Raw genomic sequence first — 20,203 nt, 5'->3', positions numbered from 1 at the left:
CTCTGCAGGTCAAGAATTTGGGGACTTTGCAAAGGGTTTTCAGCCGTTCTGGGGATCCATGGCTAACAGCAGGAACATAAGGCAATTGACAAGGGTGGTTGAATCCACCGTGATTGAAACTGCTGGTGCCCTTAGCAACTTGACTGCTGAGCTCCAGTCGGATCGACTTATGAGCCTTCAGAACAGGGTTGCATTATTTGTCATACTTGCAGACCGAGGTGGGGTATGTAGATTGATCCAATCGAGTTGCTGTGTTTTCATCCCAGATAACGCTCCAACAGTGTACCAGGCCATCTCTAAACTGCATAAGATTTCCGAATCTATTCATGTAGATAAAGGAGATTGGTCGTTGATGGGATGGTTCTGGGAACTGGTATCCGCCTGGGGATGGAAAATTCTCATGGTCATTGGGATGGTCTTAGCCATTCTTTTCCTGTTCTGTCTGTGCGTACAGTGTGCACCTGCAATATGTAGCCTCTGTGTTACATCATGTGTAAGGAAGCCTGTATCAAGAGACGAACTAAGTACTAGAATGATGTTACAGCAACATCTCAATGACTTTAGGAATATAGATCTGGACTCAGATTAGCATGAGGATAGATTAATTGCCTATGTAAGGGCAAAAGGAGGGTTTGTGGTTCTGAAAATTCTGAACTCGTATAATGATTCTGGACTTGAGAATAAAACTTCATCGTAACATGACGAATTTAGTATCAAAAGACCGAGAATGACGAGTACACAATGTACAAGCATTTTCAGCATATTCAAGTGACGATTTCACCTCGAAATCGTCATTTTCGTTCTGAACCCTTGGCTTCCATTTTATGTATGGCAGCCATTTTGTGAGTTGCCCTCTACATAGGCTTTAATCCAGCTAAATTCGATCCCAAAGGACACGTACACCTTAATCGACTTTCCTGTGACCTGTGCAAGTTGGAACCATTGCCCCAGGCCGAACCTGTTAGGTCAGTTCCTCTCCAGTGGCCGAACAAGATAACATCAAGGCTCAACAAGCCATAAAACCTTCTTATCACACACACACCCAGCCGAATCTTGCTCACATCTTTCCCTGCTCATTTCTCTCACTTGCTTTATGATGGGGAGGTGCCCGTTTTTATTGGGGGTCCACTGATATCTGATGGAAATACCGGACCTTGCCGGGTAATTTATTTTGGGCTGGACGAAGTGAAATATGGACATGTCACCATGACTCTGCTTTTCCCATTGTAACGAAAAATGTTAATAGTATACTGTAAATTTAAGAATGTTTGCCTGAAGCTGAATATTTTGTATAAAAAGAGAAGCCTGGTTTTGTGAATTCGAGCAGTCTCCTGAGAATATACTTCCCGTGTGTTGTACTTCTAGGACACTTGTTACCTTGGTTGCAGCCAATAAAAATCGATCCTTGACTTCTCCTAGAAGACTCTGAGTATTGTGGTCTGAATCAGGAAGGACTCGAGGTCTCTGGGTGTACCCTGACACCGCTGGGTTGCCGGTTCTGTGCCGGTTCTTAGAAACCCAGTACCTCATAACCTTAATGATACACAAATCAGCTTGGCACAGAAAGGAGCAGAATATACAATTCTGAGCATTGAAAAACTTGAGAGATTACCATTGACAATGTCAGAACGACCTGTCATTGAATGGATAATACACGGAATAATAACAATTCCGATAACAACTTTCAAATTTAAATTCTGTCAAGAGTATATACCAGCAGGCCAGTATGAAAGGTTGGGTAAAGGGTACATTAAGTCATCATGGAAATTACCTTACACACACACGTTATAGTGAAAAGGAACAGAATGTATTTCTTAGTGGTAATAATTGTAAAAGATCACTAAGTGGTATACTTCTGTGTCAAGGTATTAACCTGCATGGGGCCTGTGAGGGGACTTCAAATAACCTTTCATGTCACCAGCATGGCGCACCTGCAATTCTAATAGAGCCATTCTTTAGACGGCTTTCTAACGGGAGCTATATTCTAATAGTGGACCACAGATGTTGTGGCATGGTGCCAGGAAAAGCTTATCTCGTGAGCGTTAGTTCCATGGTCACTTGCTGTATGCAAGTATTGTTTCCAAACAGCACTCCAGACAGGGAGGCAAAAATTTGGCCTTTTTTGAATATCTCTTCTATTCGAATTGATACTTTAAGCAGAATGAAGTCTGTCCTTTTGCAGACAACTGTGCCCTTGACGTCATCAAAAGAAACGTATGATCTTCAAGTTGCAAGGACAACGGCAGAGATACATACACTTTTATCAACAAATTGCCCCCTACATGTCGCAGAAATGTTAAGCCAAATCCTAAATATGTCTGATACCAGCGGTATCCCACATGTATTTAAGACAAATTTTTCGGGACTGTTAACACCCTTCACAACAGTTCTGGGCATTTTTCCTAATTTTATCCATTCTGTCTTTGGCGGCCTACCACTCCTGTTGGGACTCGTAGCAGGCATATTATTTTTGATACTTCTGCTTCGTTATGGCAAGCCAAAACGCAGACAAGACTCCAGCAACAATGGAAGAAACGATCCTAGCTATACGCTATCGGGACCGCATAACTAAAGTCCTTGGATTAGCCCGGCTAAGAGATCTAAATATGACCTGGTTTCTTTCATTCAGACCCATCTGGCAGAATTGTATCCTACCTGTGCTTCGATGTATGCTATGCGGAGAAGAATGCGTGTTGGACATCTGTCTTACACTACAATCAGCAGTACCATTGGATACAGATACTTTGCTAAGTCCTGTAACGGCTCATGCATCGTGTTGTCCCCAGCGGTTACCAATCCTGAAGACGGCATTCGTTGAGACTTCACCACTGCGATTAGAGGGTAGTGAAGTGCGAAATGAGAGCAACATCACCCAGGTACGACCTGCTGTGAGCACTGCTGATCCTGTCATCGATGATAGCAATCATGCTTAAAACTGCACCGTTGCGGTATTTTCAAACTTGGTGGAACTTTCACCTGAAGCCGTAGACAACTTTTTTGCGAGTCTGTCTGAAATGATGTTTTCCCCCGAACAAAAAGAATAACTTTTAAGCAAACTAGTACACAGCGTTCCCTGAACTCTGAATTCGGCCTTCAGCTTTGATAAACAAAAGCTACTGAACATATTTGGAACTATATATTTTTTTCCCCTCTCCCCTGAAAGCGAAATTATTTTTCTTTCCCCGATTCCAAAATATTTACACTTTTTCTGGCACATGTTCTCTGCTTGAAGTAGAACTATTCTTAGAGAACAGAGCTTCTATTTTAGGAACTCTAAAGACAATATATCATGTCAGCCTCTAGCACATTTACAGCAACTGTATTTATATGTGATGGAATGGTCTCAACCCTTTCTTCTGTATTAAGAGCCATTTCATGTGTAAATTTCGCAAATCGTTCATGCCGATATATATATATGCATCCTTTTTAATGAAGGATTACACCGCTTGAAAAGCGTACAGTACCTATAATCATTTTCATGTATTTCAAATACACCATTTCAAATGCAAAAATGTATTTTGGGGTGGGTTGGTATACACATGCACCTTTTATGTTTACTATTGCTTAAGTTTTAGTAATGATGGACATTAATTCGTGGAGTGGGTGTAGTGTTTTATCTAGGACCCTGAATCGATATTCCTATTTTATGCCCTTGTCTGGTTATAATCAGTAATATCCATACAACGACATAATAATCATATCCATAATTCAGTCGTAGCACATGCTATCACATTAAGCAGGGCTACTTCTCCGGCCCCCTAGTAAGCACACCGAGTTCTCTAAACAAAACCAAGCCTCCAGTTACCTGGGAAATCCCCCTTGCTTTTGTTTTGATTTCGTCCTAGAACTCCTGTAAAGCACTGTAAGAACGGCCAGTTCTTAGTGACATCTTTATTGACGTCTTATGTCCAACCTTACGTCAAACCCAGGCACCTTTCAGGTATAAATATACCAACGTTGCCTTAAGCAAACACACGGTGGTGATTCTGGAGCAGAGCAGCTATCTACTTGCCCGAGAGCCCAGCTGATGCGAGAGCCCACGGACGCTGCCCCTCCTCTTTGACGCACTGAGAGAGACTCTGTCTTTTCTCCTGCCGAGAAATCCAGCTCCGGTGTTTCCAGATACCTTCGCGGGTTACTGGGATATCGAGTCCTGAGAAAGAGATACAAGACCTCCTGCTTTCTATTACCCAGGTACGGAACTGACTAAACCCTTACAGAGAATTCTTGAGTCAGATTCTTGGCAAAACAAACTTAACTTAAACTGCTACTTACTTACTCCTTCCCACGTATTAGGCTTAGGTCAGGTACACCGGGGTAGGCGTATTTAGAAGCACCAGTTGAGTACGATTAGTCAATGTATATATGTATGTATATATTTCATCTATTTTAAAGTATCATATGGCTAAGAAACCATATCAATGCTTTTACAGTATTATTTTATAATCCTCCTTTTACTGTACGCACTTTACTTTACCATGAGTATTACAATCGTGGCAATTCATTTCTCTTGTATGAGGAAGAAGACTGCTCAATAAATAACACCTTTTATTGAAAACGCCCGTCTCTCTTTTCTCTACATTCTGGTGAAACGAAGTACGCACATTTGACTGAGTGAAATAGCTGTCTGTTGTTTTCACACGACTCTAGAGATACACTCTTATTCAGGGAGAGCAAAGTTGTCATGTTTTATGGTTGTCAGAAGCTAATCCCTTCTTGTCTATCCAGGGAGGTTAAACTCCTCCTCGTTTATTCGAGAAAGTTTCTAGTGACCTCTGAGCTAGCTGGCAAACCTTAAGTCAAATATAGTCAGTAGAGACCTAGATAACCTCAGTCCTACGTCTACACTGCTGAATATATTATTCCAATGCGCAGAGCCTATTGGGAATATAGGAACTACACTACACCACGACCTGCGCTTGGCTGCTGGCTGAGGGGTTGAAGTCTCCCCTCTCGGTTGAGCACTGAGGCCAAAATGTTCCTTTCTGGAAGAATGTCCCCTGTAAATGTGCATTTGAATGTAGTACATTAAATAAATGCAGAACACAGGGCTGGCACAAGGGCAGTGCGATCGCACTGGATACCTGACCAAAGCAGAGAGGTTGTGTGTCAGAGTTTATTTTGCTTTTAAAAGCACTCTCTGACACATTCCTGGCCTCAAGCAATTCCAGACAATAAAAATGTCAAGATAACTCCAGTGATTAATATTCTTGCTGGAGAGATTGAGTTGTCTAGTGGAAGAAGTTTTGACTCATTGCAAGGTAGCAAAGGGTTAATATGCACTGCAAAGAAAGCCTACCATGCAGGACACAAAGTGCATAAAATGTAAATGGGTTAGTGGGTTACTGCTTTTCTGGTACTTGCAGCTCATAAATTAAAATCCTAAAATAGAACAGTGAATTTAGAACGGTCATCAAAGAACTGCATGCACAGCAAAGTACAGATTAAAGCAGATATTAATGTAGCAAACAGGGTTTATCTGGGTAGGAATTTATTGTTTTCATTTAAGAGCGCCCCCAACTATGGTATTTCAGATTCAATTCTGAGTTTGTGCTTCTGGGACCCAAGCACTCTTTAGCAATGCTGCCTACCAATATGCATGACTTGTGACTCCTATACCCTGTAGTCCTATGTCTTATGTAACATTTCCTTTACGCTAATTTATACACGTATGATTGATTGTCTCTGTGTAATTTGTGTGTGATACAAAGTGCTTTGACACCCTACACTGGTATGAGTGGCACTTTATAACTAATTAAATGCATCTGAACGCTAGTGGTTATGGAGCCTTAAGGGACACTGTTAAAGGGTGGTGGTGGTGGTGGTGGTGATGATGAAGGAATCTGCACCACTCTGCCTTACCTCAACATAACCCCAGTGAAATCTGGAGAAAGTGGTTAATATTGCTGGCATAAAATACTTAGTTCTCAAGGCAGGGCTGGAACGCATGGATAGTACACACTTCTTCTGTGAAATTCTCAGTCTGGAGCACCGAAACGTTTGTTTGCTCCAGACCAAACTACTGACTTGCACCATTATCTTGTCATGCTTCTATCAGACCATGCTCTGATAAGCAATCATAAAACAAGCATTTACAATGCAATGGTTTCGCCTTTGGAAAATTTAGAGCTATTGGCATTGTAAATGACAAAATTTGTATTTATGTGTTGGTTGAAAACAAATAAATAAATGGCATTGTCATTTACATTGCCATTAGCTTAATCTCTCGCAAATGTGAGACCTATTGTACCTTACGGACGAGCTCAGCAGACAGCAATTACTACCACACACACACACACACCCAGAGCCAGCCACACACACACACCCAGAGCCAGCCACACACACACACACACCCAGAGCCAGCCACACACACACACCCAGAGCCAGCCACACACACACACCCAGAGCCAGCCACACACACACACACACACACACCCAGAGCCACACACACACCCACCCAGAGCCACACACACACACCCACCCATAGCCACACACACCCACCCATAGCCACACCCACACACACCCACCCATAGCCACACACACCCACCCATAGCCACACACACACACACACACCCATAGCCACACACACACACACACACACACACACACCCAGAGCCACACACACCTACCCAGAGCCACACACACCTACCCAGAGCCACACACACCCATCCAGAGCCACACACACCCACCCAGAGCCACACACACCCACCCAGAGCCACACACATTCAGGAGAGCAAGCACAGCGAGGGGGCAGGGAAGCAAGCACAGCGAGGGGGCAGGGAAGCAAGCACAGCGAGGGGGCAGGGAAGCAAGCACAGCGAGGGGGCAGGGAAGCAAGCACAGCGAGGGGGCAGGGAAGCAAACACAACCAGGTGGCAGGGAAGCAAGCACAACCAGGGGAAGGGGAACCAGGGGAAGGGGAACCAGGGGAAGGGGAACCAGGGGAAGGGGGAGCAAGCACAGCCAGGGGGCGGGGAAGCAAGCACAGCCAGGGGGCAGGGAAGCAAGCACAGCCAGGGGGCAGGGAAGCAAGCACAGCCAGGGGGCAGGGAAGCAAGCACAGCCAGGGGGCAGGGAAGCAAGCACAGCCAGGGGGCAGGGAAGCAAGCACAGCCAGGGGGCAGGGAAGCAAGCACAGCCAGGGGGCAGGGAAGCAAGCACAGCCAGGGGGCAGGGAAGCAAGCACAGCCAGGGGGCAGGGAAGCAAGCACAGCCAGGGGGCAGGGAAGCAAGCACAGCCATGTTTCCAGTGCTTGGCTATTCTGAACAAACCACACGTGAGGGTGTTACCATCATAAATTGATTACTGCAAATATTCCTCTCGTAAATGTATAGCTGCTTGCTCCAGTAATGTGGATGCATATAAATGTTGATATCTTTTAAAAGGAAAATGTATACAATTAATTTTTAGCTGTTTTGAATTATTCCTTGATCAATTCGTACTGTGATAACTACTTGTACTTTTATGCATTTACTAAATGCGAATAAAGTTATTTGACTGATTGATTGACCTTCGTACCAGCGTCAGAGAAACACTCGACATTACCTTTAATACGTAGCTCACACCTGTGACACACCTGGCACATTTCCTCCTTGCCTAGTTAAAATGCCCCCTAAACGCCCATAATGCGTCACATGATGTCATGACGTGAAACTCAGGGCAACACCGGTGTCATGATGCCAGCCCCAGAGTCACCTTCATCACATACCAGCCGGTCCTGTGGCTATTCCAAGTGACACAATCTTAACACGAACCGCAAAGACGCCATCAGCACATGCCCTTTATGCCAGCCACGCAGACACATTCAGCCCATGCCAGCCTACTCCCATGTCAAACCCAGAAAACACTCTTTGTATGCCATTCCTCGTTAATGCCAACCTCAGAGTAACACTCAGCACCTGGCTTCCTACCTTATGGCAACTGGAAAGACACATTCAGCACGTAATGCCTACCTCAGAGGAATACCCAACACATGTCATGGTGCCCTCATTCAAACCCATGCTTACTTTGGGCATGCCATCTTAACTTAATGACAAGTCATTAAAGACCTTGGTACATTCCATCCTCTCCTTTAAACACCTCTGAACTCTGCCAGGGGGCCATGATGCCAAACCCAGGGTTACATTCTGCACATGATGCAAGCCTGTCTTAATGACAACCTCGGAGGGCACGATCACGACATGCCACTCTGCCCCCCTTACATCTTGCTCAGAGTCACCCACAACACAACACATTGTACAGCCCGAATGCCACTGGAGAGGCAGTTCAGAGTCGGCAAACAAGCACCTCCTAACAGCAGTGCCCCGGGCCACCACCCGCCATCAGCTGCCCCCTTACCGGTCTGGGCACGCAGCACAGGATCCCAAAGGTGAGCCAGAGCAGAGCTCGCTGCGGCGGTGGGTGCCAGGGTGCCATGGTGGCGCACCCTCCCGCGCTGGACAGGACGCCGCCTGTCGGCCGGAACTATCCTTGCTCTCCGGACTCCCCAGCCCATCTGTCTCTGAACAGAATATGAGCTACTGTGGCTCTCATCTGAATCTGGAAAACCAGCAGCTAAAACGGATCCGTGGATTGATGCAAACATTCCCCATGTCTGTGTGTGCAAACCGAAGGTCAACGGTTCGAATCCTAGTTGGTGCATTGGGTAAAAGTAGCATGTGCTATTTAGCGCTACGAGCTTCCAGTCCGTGACAGAAAGAGCCCTATAAATAAATGATTGAAAGATCTAGAAGCTGAGTTTATAAAACACGTGAGCCCGTCAGCAATCGCAACTCTCCCCCAAAAATACGATTTTGAATAAAGGACGACAAAGGCACCCCAATTCCACATGCAGTCAGAAGCTTTGAATGGTCCAGGGGCACTTACGTTGAGCAGCTCGCGGTCCCTCTGCAGCTACCTTCTCTTTCACCAGCTCTCTTTTGCCGGCTGGCAATGTCCACTTTCCTGTCTTGTCCTGAGCTCGGGGACCGGCATGCTCTGAGGTGCTCCTGGTATGTACGACCCGGGCCGTCTTGCAGAAATTCGGCCAGACTTTCTCCTGGCAGCTTTCACTAGCCTTTGAGGAAACGCCCCATCCCATCCCAGAGCACACCCCCTGCAGGCAGAGCCATTCCAGGCGGCGCTGGTGATATCACAGGCTTTTGTTGTAACCCGAGAGCCGGCATTCCTTCCCTCACACTGTCAACAGAGGCAGCAAGGGGGTCTGTCCGGGGGCTGCTGGAAAACGTACTTTAGGGGAGAGAAGTTTAAGTGTTTCTAATCTTTATACAGTGCACTAGAGTCAGAAGATGCGCACGTATATTTGTGACTGTAGTGTATTATTTATTTAGCAATCCCCATTGCCGCAACATGAAGCTATAAAAGCAAGTTCCACTTCATGTATTAAACAAGCACCTACGGGCACACGGACAGCGGAAGGGGGGCGGAACGGACAGCGGGAGGGGGGCGGGACCACGAACAACGGGGGGGGGGGCAGGAACGGGCACACGGACAGCGGGAGGAAGGGGGGGGGGACGGACAGCGGGACATCGCGCAACCCACCCCTGCAAAGGACACTTCCGAAATGGCGAAAACAAAGCTGTGAGAAAAAAACAAAAAAAAACACGCCCACAGCCACATGACATAGGAAAAGGGGTGGGATGAGTAAAAATCACGGGAACGCCCACGAATCTGCTCCGGCAATGACGGACAGATGTCTGTTCCAATGGCTAGCCTCCATTTATGGAGCTAGCCAATGGAACAGAGGGGGGGGGGGACTACACACAGCATACTCTAAACAAAAGTTTTTCGCCTTCGCGAAAGTCTGCTTGCGCAGCTTTCGGCGAGGCGAAACCTAAAAAGGGTAGCTCTGTCATCTCCAGGTATAAACCCTAGAAAAACAAGGCACTGTTTGAATGCAGACCTTATTAGCTACGCATCGGGCCACAAGGTCAGCTGACATCTTAACTGATGAAAGCACTGGCCATTCCAAGAACCTAACATTCTTTAAATTGCTCTTCCTGCCTGGAGTAGCCATGCAAGATCAACCCATTAATCCACATGGCAGCTCCGCAGTCATGATTAAGGAATCCACTAGTGACATTGAAAAGTTAGGAGCGTATGTCTGTGCAGCCGGAACTACTCCAGACAAAGCACTGCATGTTATTCTAGAAAAATGCGAAAGTAGACCCATCAAACCTTTAGGACCACCACCTACAGATGCACTGGCCATGTGCATGGTATGAAAAAGGATCAGAAATGCAAAGGATTGTGACCTGTGTACTCTAAACTTGGTATCACATCAGAAAAATGCTGTAAAATCATCTGGAGAAGGCAGCTTTTAGCAAACAAATCACTTTTCTGGGTACATGTGGTGTGAACCATTTCCAGAATACATCGCCAAAGGTGCCCTGATAATCTGAATCCCACCACCTGGGATGAAGATCATTTATAAAGCTTCCCACTCAAGAATCATTGCTAAGAAGAATTCTTCAAAAAGTTTTGAGGTGTATGGAGGTACTATGCAAGATAGTCCTTTACATGGATCTCTGTGTCTTGACTTGAAAATTTCATAACATTTTTTTTTTTTAAACCCTTGTTTATGAGACATTTACTTAAAATGTCAGGTTTAAAGTATTTCTTTGTGATAACGTTATTTTAACTCCTTTTTAATACGGTGTCTCTTACTCTATGATAGGTTGAGATGATTGGTCCTTTTTTGGTTTTCAAACATTTCAAGTCAAATAATAAAAATGCAATGTGCTGGCTTGGTTTTGGTTTTCTACCTTCAGTGGCTACGATTAACGAATACACCGAAATGAGGTTGGCATTGTACTCAAGAGATTTTGGTTAGACTGAATAGAATCTTAATTAATGTTCTGGTTGTTGTCCTATAAACGCGATACAACACACCAATGCTGGCATACTTCTTTAGATAAAAGTCCTTACCAAAAAGCTTTTGCAGAACATTTTAATATTCACTTAAACTTTACAAAAAGAACATTTTGCAGTTGGCAGAAACTCGATAACGATTGTTTTGAGGAGGATGTTTGATGTGCAAACATTTTTATTTGTGAGGATGTAGTGGCCTGGTTTAATTTAAGTACCAATCTGCTAGTCAAATGGTTTTCAGAATGTTGGTAAAATCTACTCTTTTGGAGAAAGGAGGTCAGATTTGACCCACCACACGTGAACTCTGGAAAGGTGCACGGCAACTTCTGTACTAGAAATAGAAATGAAGTATCCTCAGATGGATATCTGAGAATCTAGGAGAATTGATCATAATCTTCACAAGTGTATCATGTTCTGTTCTGAAGCTCTCAAAAAGATATGAAACATTTTGGAAAATTGGAAAAGAAAATTAGATACAAGCCTCAGCACATCCGAATGATGGAAAAATCTGGCCAAATCAAAACAAATACAGATATATCATAGACACTCGGTATAAAAGTAAATGTACATGGATGTGTTGCCATCACGTAAAGCATACAGTTTCTGGCTTCTATGCCCAAACCTTCATTAGTGCTTCAGGGTGGCCAAGTGCCCTAACCATAACATGCAAACACTATATTATCACAATTACAGAATTTTGTTTTATTGCAAGTGCAGCATGTAAAACGGAAGATCCTGTGGGGCGTATTACGATTTACTTACTGCAAGACATGCAACAGTGCCTCAGTCATACACAATTAAGAGACAACATCCTATGTTAGAGCTGTGACTAAGCAATTAACATGTTGCGCCTTTTAAATACCATATTATCTCTTTTTAGAGACAAGTCTGGATTTCATAAAACTGCACCTCCACCACTCAGATCTGGACTTGTAACATTTACCCATGAGTTTGCCAGTAAGTACATTAGTAAGTACATTAGAAACCACAAATTCCATATGACGAAGCAGCAAAACAAAGCTTCAAATTCTCCTCCTGCTTGAGTTCATACACTTAACTTTAAAACATTGCACCTTTCATTATTTAAGTAGTCCCATTAAAACTGGATATTGGTACTGTTCACAGAAATGGTATGTGGTTAACGTGCCCTTTGGCTGCAGTCCACACTTTTCGCTCAGTTTTCTGTATTAGCAAACTTCCGTTTCTTATAGTTCTGAACCAGGCAAGAGGCAGTGATTTGGGATGCCTTTCCCCTCTCCCAGCTCTGGAAGTCATTGAGTCCCTTCTGTCCAGCTTGGAACAAGGCCCGTTCCAGCTCGTCAAGCCGTGCTACTAGTGTTGACGTGTCCTCATTGTATGCATTCTGGGAAGAGTCCATGATTCGACGGAACCTTCCAACAAATGTCTGGCAAAAAAGGAATTAAAGATGATTATCAAAAACTCATCGGAAAAAAAAACAACCAAACGCATATATGTAAACAAGCCACTCCATTAGTAATGATTGATATTTCAGTAAAAAAAGACTATGGTTAGAAGTTTGTGTTAAAGGCTGGCAAAATGGGAGTGACTCGTCTGGTCAGGCAATAAGGAAAACATCACTGTTTTTACTCGGAACGATTAGAGATAGGGCAAGTTCCAAAAATCAACCTAGTCAGAATTTTACTTCCGGCCACTTTGAATGATAATCAACTAAAACTAACGCAAAACAAGAGTTTTCAGGCAACATGTTGAACGGACCAGAAATGTCAAAAGCTATGTTCTGCCAGGTTCTTTAGGCCGTTCAACCATTCTTAAGGGAGGAGTTTTAACACTCAACATTCTCTCACTAGATACACAAAACACACATTCCCTGACAATGCTGTCAATAAATGTGTCCATTCCTGGCCACCAAAAGAAATTTCTAACTAGACGTTTCATAGATTAAATGCCAGGATGGGTCTTGTGTGCTATACTGCGAATGACATCTTGCATTTCTTTTGGGGGAATACATTTGCCATTTTTAAAAAGAAGATCTCCTTCAAACTCCAAATCTTCTGCAACTTTAAACAAAGGTAATAACTCTGGTCTAATTTGATTTTTGTTGGGCCAACCTTCCATGATATACTTCTTAATATCTAACCAATCTTTGTCCTTACTGACACACTCATTCCACATGCTTTCACTTATATCTTGAAATTGTGCAGGCATAATGTAACCGATGGTTAAAACAAAGTCAGACTCTTTGACTGCACTTACTCCATTCTGAGCACATGGCAATCTAGAAAGAAAATCCGCTGTAACATTTTTCTTCCCTGGTACATACTCTGTCTTAAAATTATATTCTTTAAGTTTGAAGGATAGTCTGGCAATTCTGGCAGTTGAATTCCATCCTCCACCAGGAGACAGAATATTGACCAACGGTTTTGGTCAGTCCTTAATGTAAATGTACTGTCCCACACATACAGCTTGTAGTGTTCAATAGCCCAAACACAGGCAAGGAGTTCTCTTTCTATCATAGCATACTTTCTTTCAGTCTCATTTAGTGTCCTTGAAGCAAATGCTACATTCCACTCTACTCTCCATTCCAAGAACACCACCAATACCATAAAGACTTGCGTCCACTGTGATAATACATTCTTTCTTTAGACAAAAGGGGTTCAAAGTTGGTGCACACACCATCTCTTGCTTTATATCATCAAAAGCTAACTGTTGAGCACAAGACCAATCATATTTTTCATCCTTTGAGTAATTCTCTCAAAGGTTCCATTTTGCTTGCAAAGTTATTAACAAATTTGCTATAGTACTCGCACATTCCAATAAAACTTAACTGTTCCTTGTTAATGGGAGCTGGAGCTTTTAAAATGGCATCCGCATTAGATTTTTTTGGAACTACCCCATCACCCGATAAAGTATGTCCTAAGTACTCTACACTTTGTTTATACAATTTGAATTTCTTTTCTTTAAGTGCGAGTCCATGCTTCTTCAATCTCATGCAGACTTCATTAAAATGTAAAGTATGTTCAGACTCACTTTTAGAAAAAATATATCGTCCTGAAAACATTTCACATACTGATCTAAGGGCCATATGTATCATTGAAATTCGCATTCGCAAAAGCCGAAATTCGCAGAATTTCGGCCTTTGCGAATGCGAATTCTCAATACCGTATGTATCATGCAAATGTGGTGCACAATAAGGAATCGCACAATTTGCGATTGCATTTAAGGAATCGCAAAAATTGAGATTCCTTAAATGCAATGTATGAAGCAAAAAAATATTGCAAATTGACCCTAAGGATTCGCAAATTACCACCAACTTCAAGTTGGTGGTAAGTTGCGAATTCCTTTGAAAAAGCATTTTTTTTAAAAACAAAAAGGTGCCATGTGACGCTCATACATGCCCTTAGGGCATGTATGTGCGCCATATACGCACACATGTCATTTTCAGGGGTGCAGCTGGATTTCCCCTTGAAAATATTTCCCATTTGCGATTAGCTAAATGCTAATCGCACATTTCCCCTTCATTCCTATGGGCCCCCTGGCCCATAAAAATGCATGGGAAATTATTCCTTAATTGCGATTAGCAATTTGCTAATCGCAATTAAGGAATTGTAAGAAATCGCTAAAAAGAAGCCGATTTCTACATACATACCATTTTGCGATTTCTAAATAGCGATTCCTTAAAAATCGCTATTTAGAAATAGCAAATGGTGATGATGATACATATGGCCCTAAATCCCTGAAAATGTTGAACATAACTCTTTGAAAGACAGAAGCGGCTGAAGCCAAACCAAATGGCATCCTTGTATAACAATACAGGCCTTGAGGAGTTATAAAAGCTTTTAACAAAAAACAGGGTGTGTGGAGGGTCAGAGGGAATATTTAACGACCTGTCTACTCGCTCCCCAATTATACAGACAACACACGAAAGAGTAGAACAGGTCAGGATAGTGGTGTGTGACTATAACAGTAACTGGGGTCCAGTAGGCTACATATGCGAACCAGTGCTTGTTGGGAAACAAAGAGCTAGTACCAATCCCATCAGACCACCCCTTCGGTGGAATATACGTCATGTGGGAATTGCTGATCAATCCATATCTTGGCCGGCCATATAGTGCCAGTTTTTGAACTGGATGTCAGAAGACTAGTCATGATGTTTGCCATACTGTGGACTAGATAGTGTGCAGTGCTAGAGTGATAGTGATAAATAAAATTGACTACACTGGCTCTGAAAGGGCGTGTATACAGAAGTCCGTGTGTCAAGGGATAAAAACTGCGCTAGGTAGTATGACTACCCTCTGGCGCTCGTACAATACGGTCGACATGTTTCTGCCAAAGGGGAATTTCCCCGGCATTCTTCAGGACCTCGGAAATAAATAGGCTACTGCAGCTGTGACTGCAAATGTCACATTAGATGATAACTAGCGATAAATTTACTAGTAGAAGGATACATGTCTACCAGGAACATTAATGGTTAGACGTCCACTAGAGGGAGAGAAGCATTTCTTCTTCCTATCAATAAAGACAAACAGAACGAAAGAATGTTAGACAACAGCACTGAATAACGCATACATAACCCCCTTAATCCAGAAAGCCAGTATAGACAAGACACACCTGCAAAATAATTGACATTCTGCATATGTAAAATAAGCATAATAGCTTCATCACTTAGAGGCATTTCCTCACAGTGATACTCACCCAGCATTATGTGGGTGAAGACCTCACCTCACCCGGCAACCGCTCGGGAGCATGAGGCCCCGCTCTGTGGTGTAGAAAAAAGGAACACAATGAGCACACAACCCTATAGTGCCCAAGCCAATCGCTCTACACACAAACCCAACGAACGTGTGATAGGTACCCAGCTGCTCTACCAAGGTCCACGTATAGCGACAAATCCCATGTGTTACATAAGGGATAGCACAGTACAGACACTCAGAGGTGCCTCCAAATCACCATACGATGGTGTTTAGACCTATCATTCAGATAAGTACACTTACTACAATCAATCTAGTGGCGCTGGTTAGAGGTGCCTCAAAACCGTCCTATGAATGTGTCTAAACCTTTCATTCAGATATGAATACTAAGTTAGTTAGTCTGATGGCGCTGGTTAAAGGGACTGATCATGGTTCACATTAAAGACTAACTGAGCTGACCTGAATGAAGGATATCTTCAATATCAAGGGGTCTGGGATATCAAAGACCCGTTTTGTATTACTGTAAAAAATCAGTCTTATGGCGCTAGTTAGAGGGGTTTGTCATGGTCCACATTAGAATCATATCACTAAGCTGACCTCAATGAGGACCCCTGCACGATCAAGGGGTCAGAGACCTCAAAGACACATTTAGCATCTCTATCGCAAAAAGAGCCTGTCTGGACTAATCTACTTATAAAGTCTAGCTAAATTGAAGAGAGTCCGTGAGGACACTCACCTGTCCGTCGGTACCTCGGTGAGTGAGCCAAGCGGGAGTGGAGGCACCCGTAGGTCCGCCCTCTGCTCTTAAGTATCCGCCAGCCAGAAGAGGCGTGCGGAGCATCTCCCGGAACATAAACTTTTCTTCAGCAAACGCGAGGCGAGATGCTGCTCCATTGCGCATGCGCATATACTACATGGCGCACCGATAATGGTTATGTTATTAAAAACCCAATATTCCGTTCACGAGGGAGGATAAATAGTCAAACTACTCCAAAATAACGTTTCGCGCGTCATTGTGTTCCTTTTTTCTACACCACAGAGCGGGGCCTCATGCCCAACCGAGCGGTTGCCGGGTGAGGTGAGGTCTTCACCCACATAATGCTGGGTGAGTATCACTGTGAGGAAATGCCTCTAAGTGATGAAGCTATTATGCTTATTTTACATATGCAGAATGTCAATTATTTTGCAGGTGTGTCTTGTCTATACTGGCTTTCTGGATTAAGGGGGTTATGTATGCGTTATTCAGTGCTGTTGTCTAACATTCTTTCGTTCTGTTTGTCTTTATTGATAGGAAGAAGAAATGCTTCTCTCCCTCTAGTGGACGTCTAACCATTAATGTTCCTGGTAGACATGTATCCTTCTACTAGTAAATTTATCGCTAGTTATCATCTAATGTGACATTTGCAGTCACAGCTGCAGTAGCCTATTTATTTCCGAGGTCCTGAAGAATGCCGGGGAAATTCCCCTTTGGCAGAAACATGTCGACCGTATTGTACGAGCGCCAGAGGGTAGTCATACTACCTAGCGCAGTTTTTATCCCTTGACACACGGACTTCTGTATACACGCCCTTTCAGAGCCAGTGTAGTCAATTTTATTTATCACTATCACTCTAGCACTGCACACTATCTAGTCCACAGTATGGCAAACATCATGACTAGTCTTCTGACATCCAGTTCAAAAACTGGCACTATATGGCCGGCCAAGATATGGATTGATCAGCAATTCCCACATGACGTATATTCCACCGAAGGGGTGGTCTGATGGGATTGGTACTAGCTCTTTGTTTCCCAACAAGCACTGGTTCGCATATGTAGCCTACTGGACCCCAGTTACTGTTATAGTCACACACCACTATCCTGACCTGTTCTACTCTTTCGTGTGTTGTCTGAGTTATAAAAGCTGTCAAATTTTTGACTCCTCGGAAAGACAAATCTGATGGTACGCCGACCTTAAGTCCAATGTTGAAAACACCTTGGCACCTTCCAACATGCATACTACCTCGTTGATATTTGGAAGTGGATGGCAATCAATAATTAACTTAGCATTGAAAGCCCTAAGGTCCACACACACTAAAACTATGGGTGAAACCCATTCTGAAGATTCAATCTCTTCAATTACTCCTTCTTTTGTGAGATCCTTCTATATATCTCTACGCTCCTCTCTCACATTAATGGGAACACCCCTGAGTTTTTGTATTACAGGTCGTGCATTTCCTTTTAAAACAATTTTGTGCTCAAAATTCTTACATTTTCCTAACTTGTCACTGAAAACATTCTCACATTTTTCAACTAAATCTTTACCTTTGTCACTTGAATCTAAAACAGCTACATTGTGTTTCAACACATTATTTCCTAATGTAACTGGTTCAGATGAAAGAGAGGAGAAGGTGGAGAAGTGTGGCTCACTGGTTAGAGGAGGCAGACCCTGAAGCAGAGGTCAGACCCGGGACCAGGGTTCAATTCCCGACGCGGCAGGGTCTTGAGCCCAAATATCCACGGACTTGATAATTCTCGCTTCGGTGCCCACTCGAATCACGGGTTCACACTCTGCAGCTCTGGGCATTAGCCTGCTTAATCTCCACTACGGCCCCCCGCGGCGGGATGCCTGGCTTTCACCTTGGGGAAGCCAGGACGGGTTCCCAAGGCAAGCGCCGAGATGCCTACGGGTAATCGAGCGCTATATAAGAACGCATAATGATAATAATAATAATAAGATGAGCGTGGATTGAGCATGATACCACGTTTCCACTGATCACGCCATCCTAGCACATTCACGCCCTCCACAGCAATGTACAATTTAATATCAGCAGATCTTCCTTTAAATAACAAAGTAACATTGAAATAACCTTCCATGTCTATTCTTGACCCCTCAAAACTTTCAGCAATGATGTCACTGGCATGTAATGTTTTCCAATTACACATTACTGATAGTTTCTCTTTAAAATATTCCTTTGATATGATGGTCGATGGCGATCCTGAATCAGCCATGAGTTGTAATTCTACTCCAAATACTTGTACGATACATTTAGGTGACTCAAGTAAAATTTCTTTCTTCCCTTCTACACTTTTCTCTACGATGGACACTACAAAACCTCTTTCACACTCAGAATGACACAAATTCTCTTCTTTTTCAAAATCATCATGTAACTTCTCACTTCCAGTAATCGTCGAAATTGACCCTGTAGAAGATGTGTTATATCTTCTAAAACTTCTGCAAACGTTGCTAAAATGACCTAATCTCCCACACTTACTGCACTCTGTTAATAGCAGGACAACACATGAAAGATGCTAAATATGTCTTACTACCACATTTATAGCATGAATGTTGGTTTCCAAATCTTCTGTTACCTCTAAAAGAATAACTATTATTGTTTTTATTTCCAGCAAATTTCTGTTGAACATTTTCTTGCTTGCTATTATAACTCTCAGGTCTATCTCCAACTTTACTTTTAACTGCACACACGTCTTCTACACTTTCATTCTTTTTAGTATTTTGCCTGTTTGCTTCCGACTTTCAGATGGTTTTACAGCTTTGGCATTCGCCATGGCTTCAGATAAATTAGGATCACCCATAACCCACAAATTTTCTTGAACCTTCTTGTTTTTTACATGCACAATTATCTGATCTCTAATCATTTCATCTGCCATTGCGCCAAATTTACAATGAACATATTACGATCTTAAAGCAATTAAAAAATCATCAAAAGATTGGTCTTCTTTTTGTGCCCTAGTATAAAACTTAAATCTGTTCAAAGCAATGCTGGTTGTTGGCTTGAACCTCTTTTCTAGTCTCTGTAAAGCTTCAACATAAACATTTACATGTTTTTCTCCTATTTTCGGTGCGACTTGTGGTAATGCTCCAAAAATCTCTTGTTCTTCTGATCCCAAACAGTGTAGTAGAATACTTTTCTTTCTCTCTGCACCCATGCGTTCTACATCAATTGCCCTCATATAGTTTAAAAATTCCTCTTTCCACCTTTGTCCACAGTAACGGAGGGTCACCCTTGTTCTGTAAAAATATACCTGGTAGATCAAATTGCATTTTTATATATATTCCAAATGTTAACTTTCTTGTTGTTCAATCCTTTTAAATGAACCCTTAGTCAAAAGTATGTTTTCTAAATAGAATAAACGTTATTTTAGTTGATAGTCTCTTTTCTTTCTTTTTAATTTTGTTAATCTGTCTCTTTTGTTTTCTCTTTAAAGAGCCTCTGTATGTTGTTTTTAAAAATTGTCGCTTTGAAAGTATTTTTTAAATTACTAAGATTCACTCACCACAAGAATGTGCCACCCTTTCCGTTCCGCCGCGCGACAAAATGCTTCCTTCAAACTTTTTAACAATTTTTTTTTGTTATTCGATGACGAACCCGTCTTGACACGGTTCCTCTTTCCATGTATTGGTTGCTATGGAAGCTCAAAATGGCTTCCACGTTGCGTACTGCATCAGCGTGCGTCTCCACGTGATTTTCCTTGACTCGATGACGTGTACGTTACCAAAATTAGATGAAAATTCTTCACTGTCGCCAGAATACTTGCGTGTTCCGTTCGTGGCGTTTTTCCTCTTCGCTATGAAGTTTGATGACGTTGCGGTATGTTTTCTTTTGAACTCCTTTGTTAAATTTTGCTCCGATTCCTCGTAATGCAGCGATTTCTTCCAAATGAG

The 20,203-nt window shown here is 42.9% G+C and overlaps 1 protein-coding gene across 1 annotated transcript in view; it reads right to left on the bottom strand.

The window, feature by feature from the left end:
• Positions 1 to 11,027: 11,027 nt before the first annotated feature.
• GINS3 (GINS complex subunit 3) overlaps positions 11,028 to 20,203 on the bottom strand; it is a 44,188-nt gene continuing 35,012 nt past the window's right edge. The window contains exon 3 of the mRNA XM_078669570.1: positions 11,028 to 12,275. Within this exon, the coding sequence (XP_078525696.1) occupies positions 12,045 to 12,275 (231 nt within the window). The 3' untranslated portion in view covers positions 11,028 to 12,044. The remainder of the gene's footprint in view (positions 12,276 to 20,203) is intronic.

The sequence above is a fragment of the Lissotriton helveticus genome, chromosome 12 (assembly GCF_964261635.1).
Source record: "Lissotriton helveticus chromosome 12, aLisHel1.1, whole genome shotgun sequence".
Taxonomy (NCBI): domain Eukaryota; kingdom Metazoa; phylum Chordata; class Amphibia; order Caudata; family Salamandridae; genus Lissotriton; species Lissotriton helveticus.
Note: the sequence above shows the minus strand (reverse complement) of the source record. Positions and strands in the feature narration are given on the sequence as shown.